The sequence below is a fragment of the Pezoporus occidentalis genome, unplaced genomic scaffold, assembly GCF_034315485.1.
Source record: "Pezoporus occidentalis ecotype Australia unplaced genomic scaffold, CSIRO_AGI_Poc_V1 ctg356, whole genome shotgun sequence".
NCBI classification, from domain to species: Eukaryota; Metazoa; Chordata; class Aves; order Psittaciformes; family Psittacidae; genus Pezoporus; species Pezoporus occidentalis.
In genome coordinates, this window is record NW_026915549.1 from 212,020 (window position 1) to 229,454 (window position 17,435).

Here is a 17,435-nt window from a genome sequence, read left to right on the forward strand (position 1 = left end):
GTGTATATGAAATTATTTAAGGAAAAGTTAGAAGATAAATAAATTATGTAATAGGACGCGGTATTGGCTAGCCTCAAAAAGTGGGATAAGGATGCTGCAGAAGTCAAACACAGCAGAAGGCAAGTCTGTAAACAACCATGGTCAGCACGACCCAGAGCAATGGACATTTTATGTAAACAAGGTCAGGCTATATTAGGTAACCAGTTCTGGGGAAGGTTACAACCAACCTAAGCTTAAGGCCAGAAGAGGACTTGGAGCACTCTTACCTCCACACAGATATTGAGATTAAAAGTAGCAGCAAAACCGTACTTTAAAGATTAGTAAGCCTGTAGTAAAACTTGCAGAAATTTCAAATTTTGTAATGATTTGAGTATAGGAAGCTTACTTTGATGAAGAAACTACCTCTTCTTGGGCCCTCACATTTACCTACTGCCAAAGTATCTAAGATTTTTTAAAAAATGGCATTTTTACAAACAACTATCTTATAAACCAAAATGAAGTTATTAATGCTGTGTGATTCTGCTCTATATTTTCCTGAGGATCAGAAACACTTTAAATAGTTTTTGATTTTTTCCCCCCAAAACCCACCAATGTGCAGCAGGTATTTGAAAGTAGGGAGGTTACCAATTTCTCTGAAGTCACAGAACAAGTGCCAAAGAAGTAGATTCAGCAATATTGACTCTAGTGCTCCAGAAAACGTGAACACTTTGATGTTTTGAGACTCCATACTTTATATCACAACATAAACTTCCTCCCCAAATGCCTGATGATGCCAAGGATGGGGAGAGCGAGTAAGAAAGGAAAGTACATGTAGTGATTCACAATGAAGAGAGATTTCTTCTCATCAAACTACAGTGGCCTTGCTACTCCAGGAAGACGTATTTCAAAGAAACAGGCATAGTGGATAAAACACACTCCTATGCACACACTCCTATATGACAGTAACAGAAGCACAACATTGAAAGGTATCAAAAGATTGCATGAAAACCTTTTTTAGACTAAAAGAATACATTGATTCCAATTGCATTTTGATCTGCATTTCAGCTTGGCCACAGAAATCATTCTGCCATTTCAGTGTTAACCACTGCACCAATATAGGCTTTATATATTTAACTGACCAGTTCCTATAGAAAGTACAGACATTTACAGATTACCAGATGTCTTTCTGAGGAATATGACCGCAGGGGAAGAGCCAGTTAATAGTTATGCTGGCATGGGTGTTTTTGCTGGTATAGCTTGGCTGGGCAGGCGAGTGTAACTGGTTTTATAGGAGGAGGCAGGCTGGTATCTCCTGCTGTACCTGGTGTGGATCTGCTCCTGATAGGAATTGTTTTCCTCGTTTTAGACAGATGCCAACTCATTCCACCCCCTGTCTGGAACTCAATCTCAGCAACTCCTTTCACGGCCCTAAACAAAACAAAACAACCTAAAAAAACCAAACAAACAAAAAAAGAAACACCAAACAAACAAAACCAAAACGCAAACAGCATGGCACAACTTACACCAAAGTCTCTGTTAGCAGTTTATTTCGTGTTGTCTCCACTTTTATATGGCATTCAAAAGCCATACTCGGAAATCACACTGTACGCCCCGGCAAAGCGAGTGACCGGCGCAGGAGGCGCCAAGCCGGGGGTGCCTGAGGTAATGAAGGCACAGACTGAGAGGCCCGGCCCCTTCCCTTTCACCCGCTCCCGGACCATGAGACGCGCCCGCTGGCATGGGTCATAGGGAAAGGAGCATTGATTACCACTGCCCCGGCTGCACGACCCGCCCTCACCATCGTTCCTCAGGCAACACTCGCCTCGGTCCGTCCCGTCAGCGGGGGAGTGGCCGGGCGGGCCCCGCCCCGCTCCCGGCATTCTCTGCGCCCGCTCGGCTGGGCTCGGCTCCGACCGGCTGCGGTCCGCGGCTGTACTCGCACCATGGCCGCCTACAGCAAGTACCTCACCGCGCGCCACTCCGCCATCGCCGGGGCCGCCGCCGCTGCCTGCGCGCTCCTCGGGGTGCTCGGCAAGCGGCGGGCGGCAGCGCAGCACGGGTGAGGCCGCGGAGCGGGAGGAGAGCCGGGGACAGGCGCGGGGCCGGCGCTGGCGGGCTGAGGCCGGGGAGGGCTGTGGCCTGGCAGAGGGGGCACCCCCGGGCGCGGCTGCTGCATGCATCGTCCTCGGGACGCCGTCCTCCTGGAGAGGTGGCGTCTGTGGAGAGGGGTCAGGCGGCTGCGTTCCCCCTCCCGACTTCCTTGGGGCGCAGTCGTGGAACCGTAGAATCACCCAGGTTGGAAAAGACCTTTAAGATCATGGAGTCCGACCATTCGCAGCACTGCCAAGGCCACCGCTAACCCATGGCGCTGAGGCCTCCTCTCCACGGTGTGTGAACACTTGCAGGGACGGTGATGCCAGCCCTGCCCTGGGCAGCCTGTTCCAATGCTTGAGCACCCTCTGGGGAAGGAATTGCTCCTCAGCTCCATCTAAACCTCCCCTGGTGCAGCTTAAGGCTGTTTCCTCTTGTCCCATCCCTTGTTCCTTGAGAGCAGAGCCCAGCCCCTCCTGGCTCCATCCTCCTGTCAGGCAGTTGTAGGGAGTGATGAGGTCCCCCCTGAGCCTTCTCTTCTCCAGACTGAGCCCCCCAGGTCCCTCAGCCATTCCCCATCACACTTGTGCTCCAGGCCCTGCACCAGCTCCGTTGCTCTTCTCTGGCCCCGCTCCAGCACCTCAGTGTCTCTCTTGCAGTGAGGGGTCCAGAACTAGACACAGGATTTGAGCATTTTCAAGCTTCTGTAGCTTCTTCCAAGTCTTGGATCAAAAAGGAAGCATTAGACGCTTGACTAATAGGGATGTCATAGGATGCCTTATCTGCACATGGGCTCCAGCTGTTGTAGTGCTGCCGTGTAAGATACACAGGTAACGATTTTGAAGAGGTAGTATATGGCTATGTTATTTATGAGGATAGCTTCCAGGTGTATGTGTGCTAGGGTGTCTGTTAATCTCCTGTGAAACACTTGGGCACTGTAAGGTATGTAAGATGAAAAGTGTACCTGAGGTTCAATACTTCTGTGATTTTAGCATATTTTAGGCTGTGGATTACTGACTGTATGTTAAAGACCTGCTGTGTTACAGTAGCACAGTTATCATGTCGCTACAAATTTGTGCTGGTGTTAGATCTTGACAGTGAAATGGACTTACTCAACAGAATTAATAACATACCTGCGATTAAGCAACAATCTAGTTTTATTTTAACTAATTCCTTTCGTACACATGATGGTCTTTAAGAGCTGTATGAAGTTAGGTAACCTTGTCATATAACATGTCAGCAATTAACACACTGCTGGCAATTTATGCATTTGCTGCCTTGCATTGTTTGTATGAAAGTCAAAATCACAAGATCCCAAACCATTGCTGAGACTTACTCTTCTATCAGACTTGTAGGGAGGGATCATATTTTTCAGGTATCCTGGCTTAATTTAGTAATGTAAAAAAAAGGAGAAAAGCTGTATAGAAGGGCATAAAATGGTGAGCTGAGGGAGTTACTGACACTGTAGTGCAAGATTTTCATGCTTAATGTGTTACAATGGTGTTGTTAAGAAAGACTAAGCCCTTACAGATGTTCTGCATGGGAGCATCTATGTTTTAGTTCAGATCAAACATATTCTTTTAAAGTGACTCTCCCAGTTGTCCACACTTACCTTGCTCTCCTTCTGTTGAGGAGTGATCTTAGAACTAGGTTAGATTCAGATCAGAGCACATCTTCAAATGTAAATGCAGGCACAGTGCACTTTATTCCCACTACCAGTAGCATTCAGTTGACAGCAGCAGGCTAGAACTTGTCCAGAGTAATCAGTCTACCCCTGAAATATTATGTGGATCCTTGGTTGTCCCCATAAACTGTCTTGCTTGGAGATCTTCTGATGCTGATCTGCATGACTTGACAGTGGCAATGCATCTATTAGCTTGAGAATCAAAATACTGAAAGGGAGTGTTAGCCTTGATACTGAAGACTATGTTTGGAATGTGTGCTTCCCATATGAATCTTTGATTCTACTAGGTACACTGCTAAAAACCTGAGACATTCATATGTATTAAGTAGACCAAATGCTATTACAAGATTAGTGAGACTTGGAAAGTGGAGATGATTTATAAATTATATTCTAGCTAGTTTAGCAGTTGAATGGAGTTGTGAGAGCCTGACATGATCTGTCCCCTTTATCTGTACTGCAGTCTTTCTAATAGCTTGTCCTTTACTTCTGTAATCTTCCTCTCTAAAGCCATTTTGCATTGTCAAATCTATTAGAAATGCAGTTGCTAAAATAAGTGCCATGCTTGCAAACTTGTTCACTCGTGCGTATGTGCTGCTTTATGCTTTTAGTCCCTGCGCAGCTTAGCTCTTATTTACTACTGGTACTGTATTGTGGTCATGGATACCAAAATCTAACATCCAGCATTCAGTTGTTTCAGTAATATTAGAATTGTTCAGTAATATTAGAATTATTCAGTAATATTAGAATGCTATTTTTGAGGATGGTTTTTGCCCACTGGTGTTCATTCTTTTCTCGATGTTTCCTTCTGAGGCACACCTGGCCAAGAGCCTCACAGAGCACTGTCAGGTTTGGGCAGTACGAAAGCTACATTGCCTACATCACCAGCCTTTACAAAAGCATCCAGTTATTACCACTGCCTTGTCCTCCTTTAGTCTCATTAATTTGTGTATCATTCATCCATTTCTTAAGGGATTGTTGCTAATGTAAATTATAGCATACTTTCAGAGAGGATTCTGCATCCTTGTTGTGGAATACGATGCTGACATAAAATAACAAGTGGTAAACCTTGGCGCAGCAGGGATAAAAATCTCCAGGGCTTAGTGTACTCTCTAATTTCTGTGTTGAATTTCTCCCTGTCTCTTTGGGACGAGAGAGAAGTTAGGAGGGTACAACCATCCTAAATTTATTTTCTTATTCCTATAGAGAAGAATTTCACTTGGCAATCTGGATGGTCTGGAAGAGGACTGGTAATATATCTGATGCTTGAGCTTGACTGAGTAAAGCTTGTGAGGAATAGTGGTGGTTTATTTTTATATATGTGAATTTATTTGTTAAGCTTGGTATATAAAGCCTAAAAATGTTGTGTCATGTTAGTGGGAGATGGATTTTAGCTTCTTGAATTCTGGAAGGTGAAATTTTAGTTTTTAACTTCTAAAGCCAAAGGTGAATGCTTTTAAAGTTTTGCTGGAATGGCAACCATAGGTCAGTGTCACTGCTGGCCAAAGTTGACAAGGAAATAACATATAAATTAAGAGAACATAATCTTCTTTTAGCAAATCAAATGCATTTGAATACGTAACAAAAGTTATCTTACATAGGCTTCTCATGTTGTGTGCGTTTTCTTTTTATACAGAATAATCAGTTCTAGAAATGATAGCAGGAGGGAAAGAAGAGGCAACTTTCACCTACTTTCCTGCTGTTAGACAATAGGGGCAAGGTCCAGTACAACTCCTATCAAGTAGTAATGTATGAATAATTAAGCTGTATATGTTATGCTAACCTGCCTTAGTAGGTCAAAGATCACTCAATTAGTGCTAGCTGTGTTAGTCACAGATGTTCTTCTGCAAGAGCTATTACACTGCTGCTCAGTTTTGCAGTACTGAGAGGCGGTATCACTTGCAGTTTACAGTATATTTTAACCACAGTTTTCTAAAATCCTCCAAAATGGAATGACATAGCATTGTTTGCTTATAGTAACATGATAGTGTTCCGTATTACTTCCTTGGAGTAAAACATGGAAAGAAAAATAGTGTTTCTCTATTTGAGTTGCTGCCCTCCATAAGTTTGTTTCCTTGGAAAAGCTTGCTTTCTTGTTGGGAGGGGGAAAGTTGTTATATGAAAATGCAATTACAACCTCAGTTGTAGTATTTGGGTTTTTTAGAATTGTAAGAAGTTATCTTGTTTGAGAAACTCCATTATCCTGGGTATGTCATACAGGAAAAAAAAACAATCACTCCATGCAGCAGAATGTTTGCTGAAGATTTGATTGCTTTGGAAATAAAACCTTAAGGGGTGCTCCATAAAGGAGCTGGATATTGTCTGTTATCCCTCTAATGAGAATTGTTCATGAATATCTGTGTAGTTTAAAATAAAGTACTTACACAAGTGGAGAAAGAACTTGCATTGCTCTCAGAAAGAAGGTATTTAACTCATACAGCTTTATGCTGGAAGAAGGAGCAATAGGAGGTAATTGGGCTAGAGAGTTTGGAACTGCAGCATTAGGGAAAAGAAACAGAATGGAGTTAACAGGAAGGAATTTGTAACAGATTAGAAGTAAAAGATTTTAGAAGCTGCTTCAGGACAGCTGGCCTTTCCTATTGCCTGGTTGTGTCCATTAGAATCTAAAAGTATACTAGAGTATGGACATTTAATTTTGTATAGATTGAGCTTCTGAACCCCAGGTGTTTGGCGTCCATCCTGTGGAGAAGAATAATGCATAGGGAAAAAACAAAGCATGCTTGGGGTTTTAGAGGTTAGACACACCTGAAGCAAGGAGAAAGGCTCATTTGTGTTGATGTAGTGAGTTGTTGACACAGTGTACATCAAATAGGGTTTTGCACAGTTAAGATGAACTGTGACACATGAGGTATGCACTTGTCTGTTGTTGGGCTTCTCATCCTCTTTCTTCTGACAGGGTGGAAGTAGATGTTCTGCTTACGTCATCAGCTGGCCTGCCCATGAACCTAGTTTGACAGTGATTGATACAAGGACAATCAGCAGTGATGGATACATGTTCAGACGTTGGGAGAAGCTTTCAAATGTAACACAAGTTTAAATATAGCAAGTGGCTATTGTAACTTGAAGCAAGTCATGTATTTTTATTCTGGTTTTGTACATTTGTGATGTTATCTTTTGTTTGCCTCATTTCTGTAGGTTCTGAAGATGTTTGGGTGAGCCTTACTAGTGTACTTTGCGTAAAGGGACATATTTGAGATGAGTCTCCTGTGACAAGGAGGGTGAAATGATACTGCTCTAGATTAATAGACTGCTTCCATGTATGTAAAAGCCTTAAAGAGAACCCAGTGCTGATTTGTGAAAATCAGGCAGGTGTCAAACTAAAACAAAACCAACCAGCCAAGAAACATTATGCCAACTACATTAAAGTAGGTTAATCCAGAATGTGAATGTGACTCTTGAGCCTGCTGCCTTCTGTATATGCACTGGCATTTAAAAACAGAACAAAACAGACAAAACATACACATAGGATTGCTAGTAAATGCATCTAAAATATAATCTTGTAGAAAAACCTGCCTGAGGCTCAGAAAACCTGTTTCCAGCTGGAGGGTATGGAGACAGGAGATACCAGATGACTCAGCCCTGGTCCTAGCATTCAGACTGCCTTTGTTTTGGGCCTGGATAGTTAATTAGTGGTTTCTCTCTTATTAAGTTGCATAAAATCATCACTGTCTAGGCCAAGCTCTAGTGTAAGTGTGTGTAAGAGTGTGAAACTTTTTGTTTTTCGCTTTGCAGGGAACTAGCTTGAAGTCTTCCACTGTTACCCATGAGGGAGAGCTAGAGCCACAGCTGAGGCCAAAGCACAAGTGTGTGGAAAAACTTAACAGCTCTAAGGTTTTTCTTTACATGTTACTTTATTGAGATGCAGACTGCTACTGAAAGTTAAAACTTCCTCTGCAACAGCTGTGCTTTCTTGCTTTCTCAAATGTTTGTAGAAACTTTCAGAGCAGTTCAGGGCCCTTGCTTGCAGTGACATAGCTGGCCTTCTTGGAGTCCCCTTCTTGGTTGCCTGAATGCCTTCCCCTCACATTATTTTTGCTCACGCTGCAACTAGCCACCAACCTAGAGCCAAGAAAATAGTGCTCTTGGTATCTATGTGTACTCAGGGTGCACTGTGTAAATGGGCATGCTTTTGGACTGTGCCCAGGCTTCTGAGTAAGGTTGCTGCCCATGACCTGAAATAACTGTGCAGTTGCTCTCTGTTCCTCTGTGTGGGGTGTGCAGTATGAAGCTGTGTCTACCAGTGAGTGTGCTGTGGGTGACACTATACTTTTCTTGTAGCTGTTATTTCTTCACATGGTAACCAAGGTATGCTGTTGCATTCAGTCTTTAGTAATTTGAATTGTGTTCTGTTTTTACAGTGTCCCAGTAGTACCTTGACTGCAATACTGACCTGAAAACTGTACAAATAACTATGGGCTACTACAAAATTGTTCACCTTTAGTGGGGTTTTTTTTGATTGTGTGGTGTTAGGGTTTTTTTTTTTTAAGCTATGAAAATTGCCCAGTACCATTCTAGAACGTAAGGTCTGCAAAATACAAATACAAAGGTTGCTTAGAGGTAACTGCTCTTTGAAAAGCTCCACTTAACCCTAAACCAGATATTTTTCTTTTGCACTGTGATGAGCAGAAGCTAGTCATCCTCCTCTACAGAAGGAAGGTAGCATGACCTGAAACATGTAGCTGTTTTTGCAGTCAAGCACAGCATAACATTTTTCAACCCCTTGTTTTCTTTTCGCCTGTCATTAAACTGGAAGTCTTGCCTATCTGCAAGAGGAAGTCTTCCTCTGCAATTTTGTTATTCTTAGCTGGGTGTAGACTGCTTTTGCTGAACTTTGTTCTGGAAGGAGGCAGGTATTACCAAAGGCAGCTGTCCTTTTAACATCTTCCTGTTTGCTACTAAGTACCACAGCCCTAGTATTCCTGAGACCTTTAGGAACTGGGCTCAATGGCCTCTTAAAGACTTTTCCCAGTTTCTCAAATCACTTTCTTCTTCAGCAGTGTTGAGAATGAGTAACCACCACTGTTGCATGTTTCTTTAGAGAGAATAGCTTCACTGCTACAGAAATAGAGTTAAACCCAAAGATTGAATGATGTGACCAGCACTTATTTGGGGACTGAAATTGCATGGGATTATCATAAATTTTTGTCTTGTTTTTTTTTTTTTTTAATACTCAGATCCAATTAGAGCCTCTCTGATTCAGTTCAAGTCTGTTGTCTCTCTTCTGCTGTGTGCCCATGTAAAGAAGAGTCCAGTGCGGTCTCAGTGGCCTCTTAGGTAATGGAAAACTGCTATTAGGTTCTCCCAATGCTGCTTTTCTCCAGGATGATCAAACCTTCCCTCAGCTTCCCCTTATTGGGATAATGCTCCACCCTCCTGACTATCACCATAGCCCTCTGCCCCTTTTTTTTGTACTTGTGGTCCAAAACTGATCTTAGGACTCCCTATCATAAATGGTAACCTCGATAAGGAATGTCTAAGACATTGCATTAGTTTGCATTAGAAGCATTAGTTTGGGTCTGAGCACAGAAAATAAATTCGAAAGAATGCTTTGATTTGTTTAGCATGAAGGTAGCAATCAGAAGAAACACCATGAAAATTGATGCGGATTAAACTCACTCTGATCTTTGTTTTATTTACCATAGATGGTCATGTGAAGCAGATGAAAGTTGCAGGTTCTTAAATTATTATTACTATTATTACTGTTATTATTCTAAGTCTTTACAGAAGCTCCTTCTCATCCTCAGTACAAATGAAAACTTTTATAGAATTACTTAGTCTAGGTGTTCTGGAAGCTTATTCCATAGACAGATTATCAGAATCAAAAGTACTTTGTATTTGATTCTACGTGATCTGTTCTTGGGTTTGTGATCTGCATTGCTGCAGAGGGGTTGCTGCATCAACCAAGGTGACCTATGGATGTAGTTCTATATTTCAAAGTAGAATTTGACTTACTGATTGCTTTAAAACTTAAACCTGAGACTGGGAGTTTGGAGAAAGACTTGACTTGTGTAGAAGTAGTACCTGCTGAATAGAGGCAGAGGGGTGTATATGATTAAGATTTTTAATGCTTCCATAGAAAATTGTAAAGAAACTATGCAGGAACACTTTTAAGCATTGTTTCATCTTGGAATATTGTGTTCTTATCCTTACCAAGAGCTATTCCTATCTAAACCAGTAGATTTGGCTCAGTGTTAGAAGTATTTCAGTACCATAATTTTTCTTATGTGCATACTGTCTGGGTAACCCTTTTCAAAAACCTCGTCATCAGCACCCTTCCTTGACCATGAGGGCATTAAGGAAGCTCAAAAGTTAGTCTGCCCATCATCTACTTGGTGATGTCTCTTATTTCATTACTGTGTTGGCAGGGCATTTTTCATAATTCTCTGCCAGTAAACTTGGTTTCAGTCTAGCATGTTCCACGTGGAACACTGAAAAGCAAGCAGATGTTGGAGATGAGTTATAGTAAGTTAAATGATTCTGCTACACAACTTGGGATTCTTTTGGTACAGTAAGAGCTTGGAAGAAAGCTGGCTTTTATATTTCCATGGGTTTTATTATTTCAAATAAATAAAGCAACTCAATATAAAAGGTTTTGTGTAGTTCTGGGCAACTGTTACTGTATTAATTTGTGCTTGACTCATGCTTTCAAAACATTCTTTCCAAATGTAAGCTGTCGTGGTTATTGTAGTTTAAATTGAGGGGCAGGGAAGTAAAAACTCATGGTATAGGTAAGAACAGTTTTAATAATTGAAATAAAAGTAAAATATGATAATAGGAAATAGAGGAAGGAATAAACAGATGATGTACAACACATTCTCTCACCACCTGCTGATTGATACCCAGCCGCGATTGGCCCCTTCTGGGTGACTCCCCCCAGTTTCTGTATTGGGTATGACATGCTGTGATATGGAATACCCTTTGGCTAGTTTGGATCAGGTGTCCTGTCTCTGCTTCCTCCCAGCTTCTTGTGCCCCTCCTCACTGGCAGAGCGTGAGACTGAAAAGTCCATGATCAGGGTAAGCATCACTGAGCAACAACTGAAACACTGATGTGTTATCAGCATTGTTTTCAGACTAAAGCCAGACCACAGCACTGCACCAGGTACTAGGAGGAGAATTAACTCTATCCCAGCTGAAACCAGGACAGTGATTCAGTTTAAAATCACATAATTTTTAAGATGCACTTAGGCATTCGTAAGTTCAAAAATGTCATGAATTATTTTCCTGGATTAGATGGCTTCATGGTGTATGCCATGCATTTCTTCTTGCCATGCTTGTTCTTGTAGTCTTATTTTATCACCGTACCTTGTTTTGATCACCTAAAGCAAGGTCATATATTCTTTTAGTAACTGTAATTACTGAATTCTTTTTGCTAAAATCTAATGCCTATGGAGAACTGATGGCTGGAAGTAAAAAAAGAATCCAAATGCAGAGAAGGGCAAGAGAAATATCTCAGGACTTTCTGATATAGAAGGGGAGAAATGAATGGTGAACAGTCACTGCACAGTTCTGACTTCAAGGTAGAGAACGATACAGATGGGTTCCATATGGGGCATGTTCTTCATCACTGCTGCTCCCATTCGAACTGCCTGGAAGTTGTTTTTACCTTGGGATCTTTCATTGCCCCAGCCAGCCCAGCTTCACTCTCACTACATACACTCAGGGAAGGGTTTCATCATGAGTAACTTGTGATGAAGAGAGAGGAACTACAGTAAAGATCAAAGGAAGAGCTTTTCTGCAGTTTCATAGTAGCTGCCTGAATTGTAAGAATCTTGATCGAATAAGCATGTGATGAATTGTACTAACCTGAGCTGCATCATACCTGTTGCCCTACCACAGCACCAGGTCAAGCATTAGTAGCATTTGAGCTTCAGGGCACTCCTGTCATAATAAAAAGCACAGGTCAATCCAAACTGGAAAGTGATATGTGTGGATAGGGTAATCTCTAAAGTTGACACTGCAGAAAAAGGCAGCTTTGTGTTTCTATTCCAAGCAGTTCTTATGTTGTGCTGCTTGACGAGGGCCCCTACACCAGAGGAATTACTTGCAATAGAGAATTTGGACAGCATGTAGCAATTGCCTTCCTTCACAATAAGGCTTGTGATGCTCCAGCATTAAGCAAATGAGAGGTCTCTAACAGGGAGCTTGAATCTATTGCAAAGTGAGAGCTCTCTGCTGTAACCAGATAGTCTTGATGTATTTTTGCTGACTAATTGAGGGTGTTATTTAGGCTTTAAATTCAATGTGAATGCAACCACAATTCTCACAAAGATAAATCTATGAGAGTATAGTGGAGTCTGGAGTAGTGCCAGCAGGTATTGGACTGAAAAAAATGAGGCCCTTGGGGAGGAAAAGTTCTGTGGAAGTTTTACTCCAGGCAGAACTGTGGCATAGTCTTTTGTTGCAAGTAAAATGGTTTTACATGTTAAAATAAAAATGGATTTATTTATTTTTAATAGTAAGAGCAATGTGTTTGGAGCTATGTAGCCACATTGGTTTCTCTGCTTCTAGATAATCCAGACTTCATATATAGCATTGTCTCCTTTCTTATTGAACTAGTCTTGTTTTGATTTATTTATTTTAGAAAAATTGAACAAAACAGTTAAAGCTCTTTTTCATTAGGTTTTGATTTTACAAATGCTTTAAATCTTTGTAAATATAAATCCTAATTGAGTGGGAGTTCACAATTAAGTATAATATCACTATTTCTGAACAGTCCTTTAATGGATAATCAGTTTCAGCTCAGTAGTTCCAGCTGCTGAATTTCTCTCAATAGGCCTACTGCAGGAAAAAAATGATCAATAAATACATCAAGGGTATTCAGCTGTCAGAGTAATTTTGGGCCTCATCTTCTCAATATATTACTATGTGAATGTATTCACTTCTGATCCTTTCAGAGCTGAAATGGTTGTGTATTACAAGTGTTGTAACTTCAAACATTGGCAGGCCTTGAAGCAGCAAAGCCAGGAATTATTGCAACATATCTGGAAGAGCAGCATACTTTGATTCTGCATTACAGCAAGTTATAATTCGCCATGGGAAGTACCCCCTTTGCTTGATAACAACTTACACTTAAGACGACTCAGTTTCTCCTAGTCCCAAAACAGATGTCATTGGACTGATCCATACTCAAGGACACTTCCAAAATATGCCAGGTTTTTGTACTTTGAAAAATTACAACGTGTATTGAGAAGTTTCTTGTGCCATCAGTACATTGCTCCTGCATGTCCAGGATGTAGTTTCTAACTGCATTGTTTCTTAGACTTTGCACACTGTTCGCACTTCTGCAGACATATTTCTGTACAGACAGACAACAGTGTTGTATCTCTTCTGAGCTTCTATTAAGGCATTTCTCCCAAGTCTGCCCTCTGCTGCCCTTCATGGTCTTTGTTTTGTCTTTCGTACAAGTAGTCCTACAAGATTTTTATCTTCTCTCAGGCTTCCCTCTCGTCCTTACCTGCAATTAACTTCTTGCTAAACTGGCATCTCTCCCTTGTCACTTTCATGGTCTCTTCCTTCCCTTCTTTTCTCATATTCTTCTGATACCTTGCCTATTTCTTCCATAATAAGTTATTTGTCTTCACTGGTCAGTGACAGTCACAGATCTTTCTAATGATCATAAATGAAAATAGGTATGGTTTCATTCTAGATACTTTCTTTGCTGAGGTTTAAGGTACAAGTGTGAAATGATGCTGCTGATAAAGTTGCAGGATAACTGGTTGAGTGGCAGTCTGCTGTTGTTTCGATGTTGAAGGCAGAAAGAGCAGTGTCTTAGATGGTTTCTGCTTCCCTGTAATTTCCTAGGTGCTGTCTTGAAAGCATATGAACATTGTAGGCTGAAGGCAGCCTGCTCTCAGTGTTATGACAATTGAGAAATGGAAGGTTACAATTTAATGTGGTTAGCTGTCACTTTTAAACTACATAAATGCATAAGCTCTCCCTACAGCTTCATGTGCTTGTCTGATGCTTGAATGGTCAGAAAGGAAGACAGACAAACTAAGTGTCTCATATGTCAGCTTGCCTTTCTTAAAAGGAGAGGACAAAAGAATAGCATTGTACTTTGAAATGTTTGTTTAGCAGTAGATATTTTTCTTCTATCTGTTCTGTAAAATGCTGAGGAAGGAAAGGACAGAATGAAAACTAGCCCCGCTTCTGATGCACACCCTTGCATGAACTTGGTTTCATAGGATCTGACTTTATTCCGCCCCCCTCGCAGCATATTTTACTACATATAATCTTTATATGTAGCAAAATGTTATTTGGAAGTCAAATATAATGCAGAACAGATCTGTCTGCCTTAAGCAGGTAGTGCAAAGCATCAAAGTTGGATTGCCTGGATTGCTGAATCTGCATTCATGTAGTTTTCATTTGTAGTCAGTGGAAACATGTAGCCATGATTGCAGCGTGTATGTGAGAAACATAAAACCACAAGGAGTTCATGATACATAAGCCAAGGTAGAGCAAAACTTGGAGGTGAAAGAGCAAGATGTATTTACCGTATGTGAAACTGAAAGCTTGAAGAAGTCAGATCTCCTTGAAGTTGGCATAAAACCAGAACGTGAGTTTGACATAAAAGGTAGCCCCTGCTGTGAAGATGCTGGACTGCTTTGAAAAAAATTGATAGGGATAAAATCCCAAACTCTCCTTTTTGTCTCTTCTGTGTAGAGATCAACACAGAGAAATGTGTTAATAACAAGTAAAATACTTTCTTTTTTCCTCTGCAGTAAAAGAAGTGGAAAACAAGCATTGCAGAATAATGAGGTAAATTATTTCTTCATGTAATATATTTTTAACAGTACTGATATTTTTTTTTTCTTTTTAACTTTTAAGTCACATGATTGTAGTTTTATTTTGGACAGAATGATGGCTGTGGTGCAAATGTGGTTTGAGTGATACTTTAAGACTTCTTGAATTGGTTAAACAAATGGAAGAATCAGGTCAATCAAATGTATTTGAAGTTTAATTGCATGATGATATGCACTTGATGTGTACCATGTGCTTTTTCACCTTTGTGCCTTATTATTATTTAAGGACTAATGTAAGTTTGGCTGCATGCATGGCAACAAACAGCTGTCTGTAGGTTTGGTATGTCTTGTATTTGATTTTTCTTTAAAAGAAAGTGTGGAACAAGATGTAGAGTCTGATAATTTCTGTAAAGTACTACAAACTTCTGGTAGGAGGTCTGGCATTTCCCTGGTCTTTTGTGTGACAATTTATTTGGAAAGGTTATATTATAGCCCTTTAAGTCAAGCTTTTTGTTCCATGTTCAAATAAAAGACAAAAATTAGCCCTAAGGGCAGAGCCTATGAGTTAAGGTATTTGGTCATATGATGGCATGAATAGATAACTATTCCACATACTTCCATCTTAGCTGAAAACTTAAGGCTTGCACTGGATAAAGGTGTATGCAAGCATCATGTTCACTTCTGGCCAGACCTTGACTGCACTATATGCCATAAACACTTGTATTTTGCGTAGTTATGCACCTGTTTGTAGAAATCTTAGGCAGCTTTCTCTTATTCCTGCCCATCTTGGATATAATTATTCTGAATGAGGAATTAACAGTCTCAGGAAAAAACCTTTGGGAAAGCCATTGTGTTTGTCAGTTCTATTACAGTAAAGCACTAACGTGTAGAGTCATGCTTCATTAGGCCTGGAAGGTAATCTTTAGTTGTTGGGATTGCTTGAGTTTTTGGATAAATATTTTTTTAATGAAAATATCTACCGTATAATATCCTATCTGGCTGGAATTTTTATCTACAGTTGGCATTCACATCATTTTTTGAAAAGGGCAGGACTAGAGTTGTCTTAATCCCATGAAAAATAGCTGTAGGCTTATTCATATTCAGAGTAAATCTGTGTTTGCTAGAGCTCAGAGCTTTCCACTTGTTGCCCATCACATAGCATATGTAAACAGCAAGGGAAGAGATTAAGCTGGGCTCTTTGTGCACGTTTCTGTGGTTTAATCATCCTTGGGAATAAAAATAGAGTGCTTGATAGGGTTGTCTGAGTTGATTAATGCTGAATCACAGGCTACTTTCTTTGTCTTCCCTATCCTGTCTCCCTAGTTTTTCCTTTCAGGTTTCCTGCCTGAGTATGTTGTAGAATTGCTATAGGCGTGGATAATTTATACTTCACATGAGTCTTGGTTAGCAAAGATAGCAAGATTAGGTTGATTAGACAGGACTTGTTTTAAGCACATGTGTGTACCCTTTTAGTCTGCTTTCAGGACTGAATTCTTATGTCCCAACTGTGAAGGGGAAAACTGAAAACAAAGGAAAGAAAGAAAAGATACCTGGACTTGTTAAAAAAGTGTTGAGGTTAGTCAGGGTAGAAGATAGGGTTATATAGAGTAAACAAATGCATCTGACCTAAATCAAAGCTGTTTGGCTACCTGAGGGTTTTTAAGTGTATAGATCTGGATCACTAGAAGGGTGTTGCCACTGTTTTTTAAAAGTAAAGGAATACCACATTCTGGTTTCACTTGAAGCAAGTTTGGGCTGTACAGTCAAGGGATTGAAACCAGTGATGGTCTGGACAAATGATGGAAGGCATCTTTGGCTGATGGTGTCTTCTAGATACAAGCAATGTTAGGAGATTGCAGATGGCATTATAAGTTATAATTGGATGTTTTAATGTGGTCTACATTGTTTGTTTATCCCTTTTAGTGTAGATTTGAAATACATTTAGTATCATGACAGCAACTTACTGCAATTTGTTTTGATAGGCTAAATCGCTTACTTAGGATTCTTTTAGCTCTGAGGGCATATGCCCCTGATTCTTGTGTATCATTCAACTTGTGTGAGCAAGTCTTAAATTGGAGGGAAATGCTGCAAACGCTGCATAAGGAACATAGCTGTAAATAACTTGGATAGGGAAAATACCACAATCACATTTAAATAATACCTTACAGAAAAACCTCACTTTTCTTGTTTTGCTTGTTTGGTGTGCAGCAGAAAGAGGGAAAGAAGGAGCGAGCAGTCGTGGACAGAGTGTTTATTGCAAGAATATGTCGAATCCTGAAAATAATGGTCCCTCGAACTCTTTGTAAAGAGGTAAGCATTGCCTGCAGTAACAAATACAAATGGGCATTTTTGGAGTCACATTTTCTTTTGTAGTTAGATCAGAATTTAAACAAAAGCATATACATTACTTGAATAAGACTGAATGATACTGTTTTAAAGTACCAACTTATTAATATAAAAATCTACAGTTCAGTTGTTAGATCAGTACAAAGTTGCATTCTGTTTTCCATTACAAGATAAGCCATTTACAGTGAGCTAGTAACTGCTGTCTGCGTATCTTTTAAAAGGGCATCAGAGCTTTGCTTGGTTTCATGCAAGGCAGTACACTTCTCTGTGCACATGCTTCCTATCTTTAAATAGCATGCTTTTCATCCAGATTTTGGCTTTTTTAACTTATATCTAGGCCAGCCCTTATTAGAAAGTGACTTTGTCCAAAAACCTGTCAGCATCATTTCAGGAAAGCTATGCAGACTAAATTTTAGCAAGGTAAAACAATTTGCTTTGGCATCTTCCTCATGCTTTCTAGAATGCCTTTTTCAAAGGAGTATTAGTTGAGCTCAAAACTTAAATGATGAATTGCAATATATTAGAACTTCAATGTACATCAGGCACAAAGCAGTGAATTCCAGCGTACACAAT

General features: G+C 40.4%; 1 protein-coding gene across 1 annotated transcript in view; it reads left to right on the forward strand.

Annotated features, from left to right (window-relative positions):
- The first annotated feature begins 1,854 nt into the window (after window positions 1–1,854).
- ABCD3 (ATP binding cassette subfamily D member 3) overlaps window positions 1,855–17,435 on the forward strand; it is a 28,939-nt gene continuing 13,358 nt past the window's right edge. Inside the window, exons 1-3 of the mRNA XM_062630548.1 lie at window positions 1,855–2,038; window positions 14,496–14,532; window positions 16,725–16,826. Of these exons, the coding sequence (XP_062486532.1) occupies window positions 1,923–2,038; window positions 14,496–14,532; window positions 16,725–16,826 (255 nt within the window). The 5' untranslated portion in view covers window positions 1,855–1,922. The remainder of the gene's footprint in view (window positions 2,039–14,495; window positions 14,533–16,724; window positions 16,827–17,435) is intronic.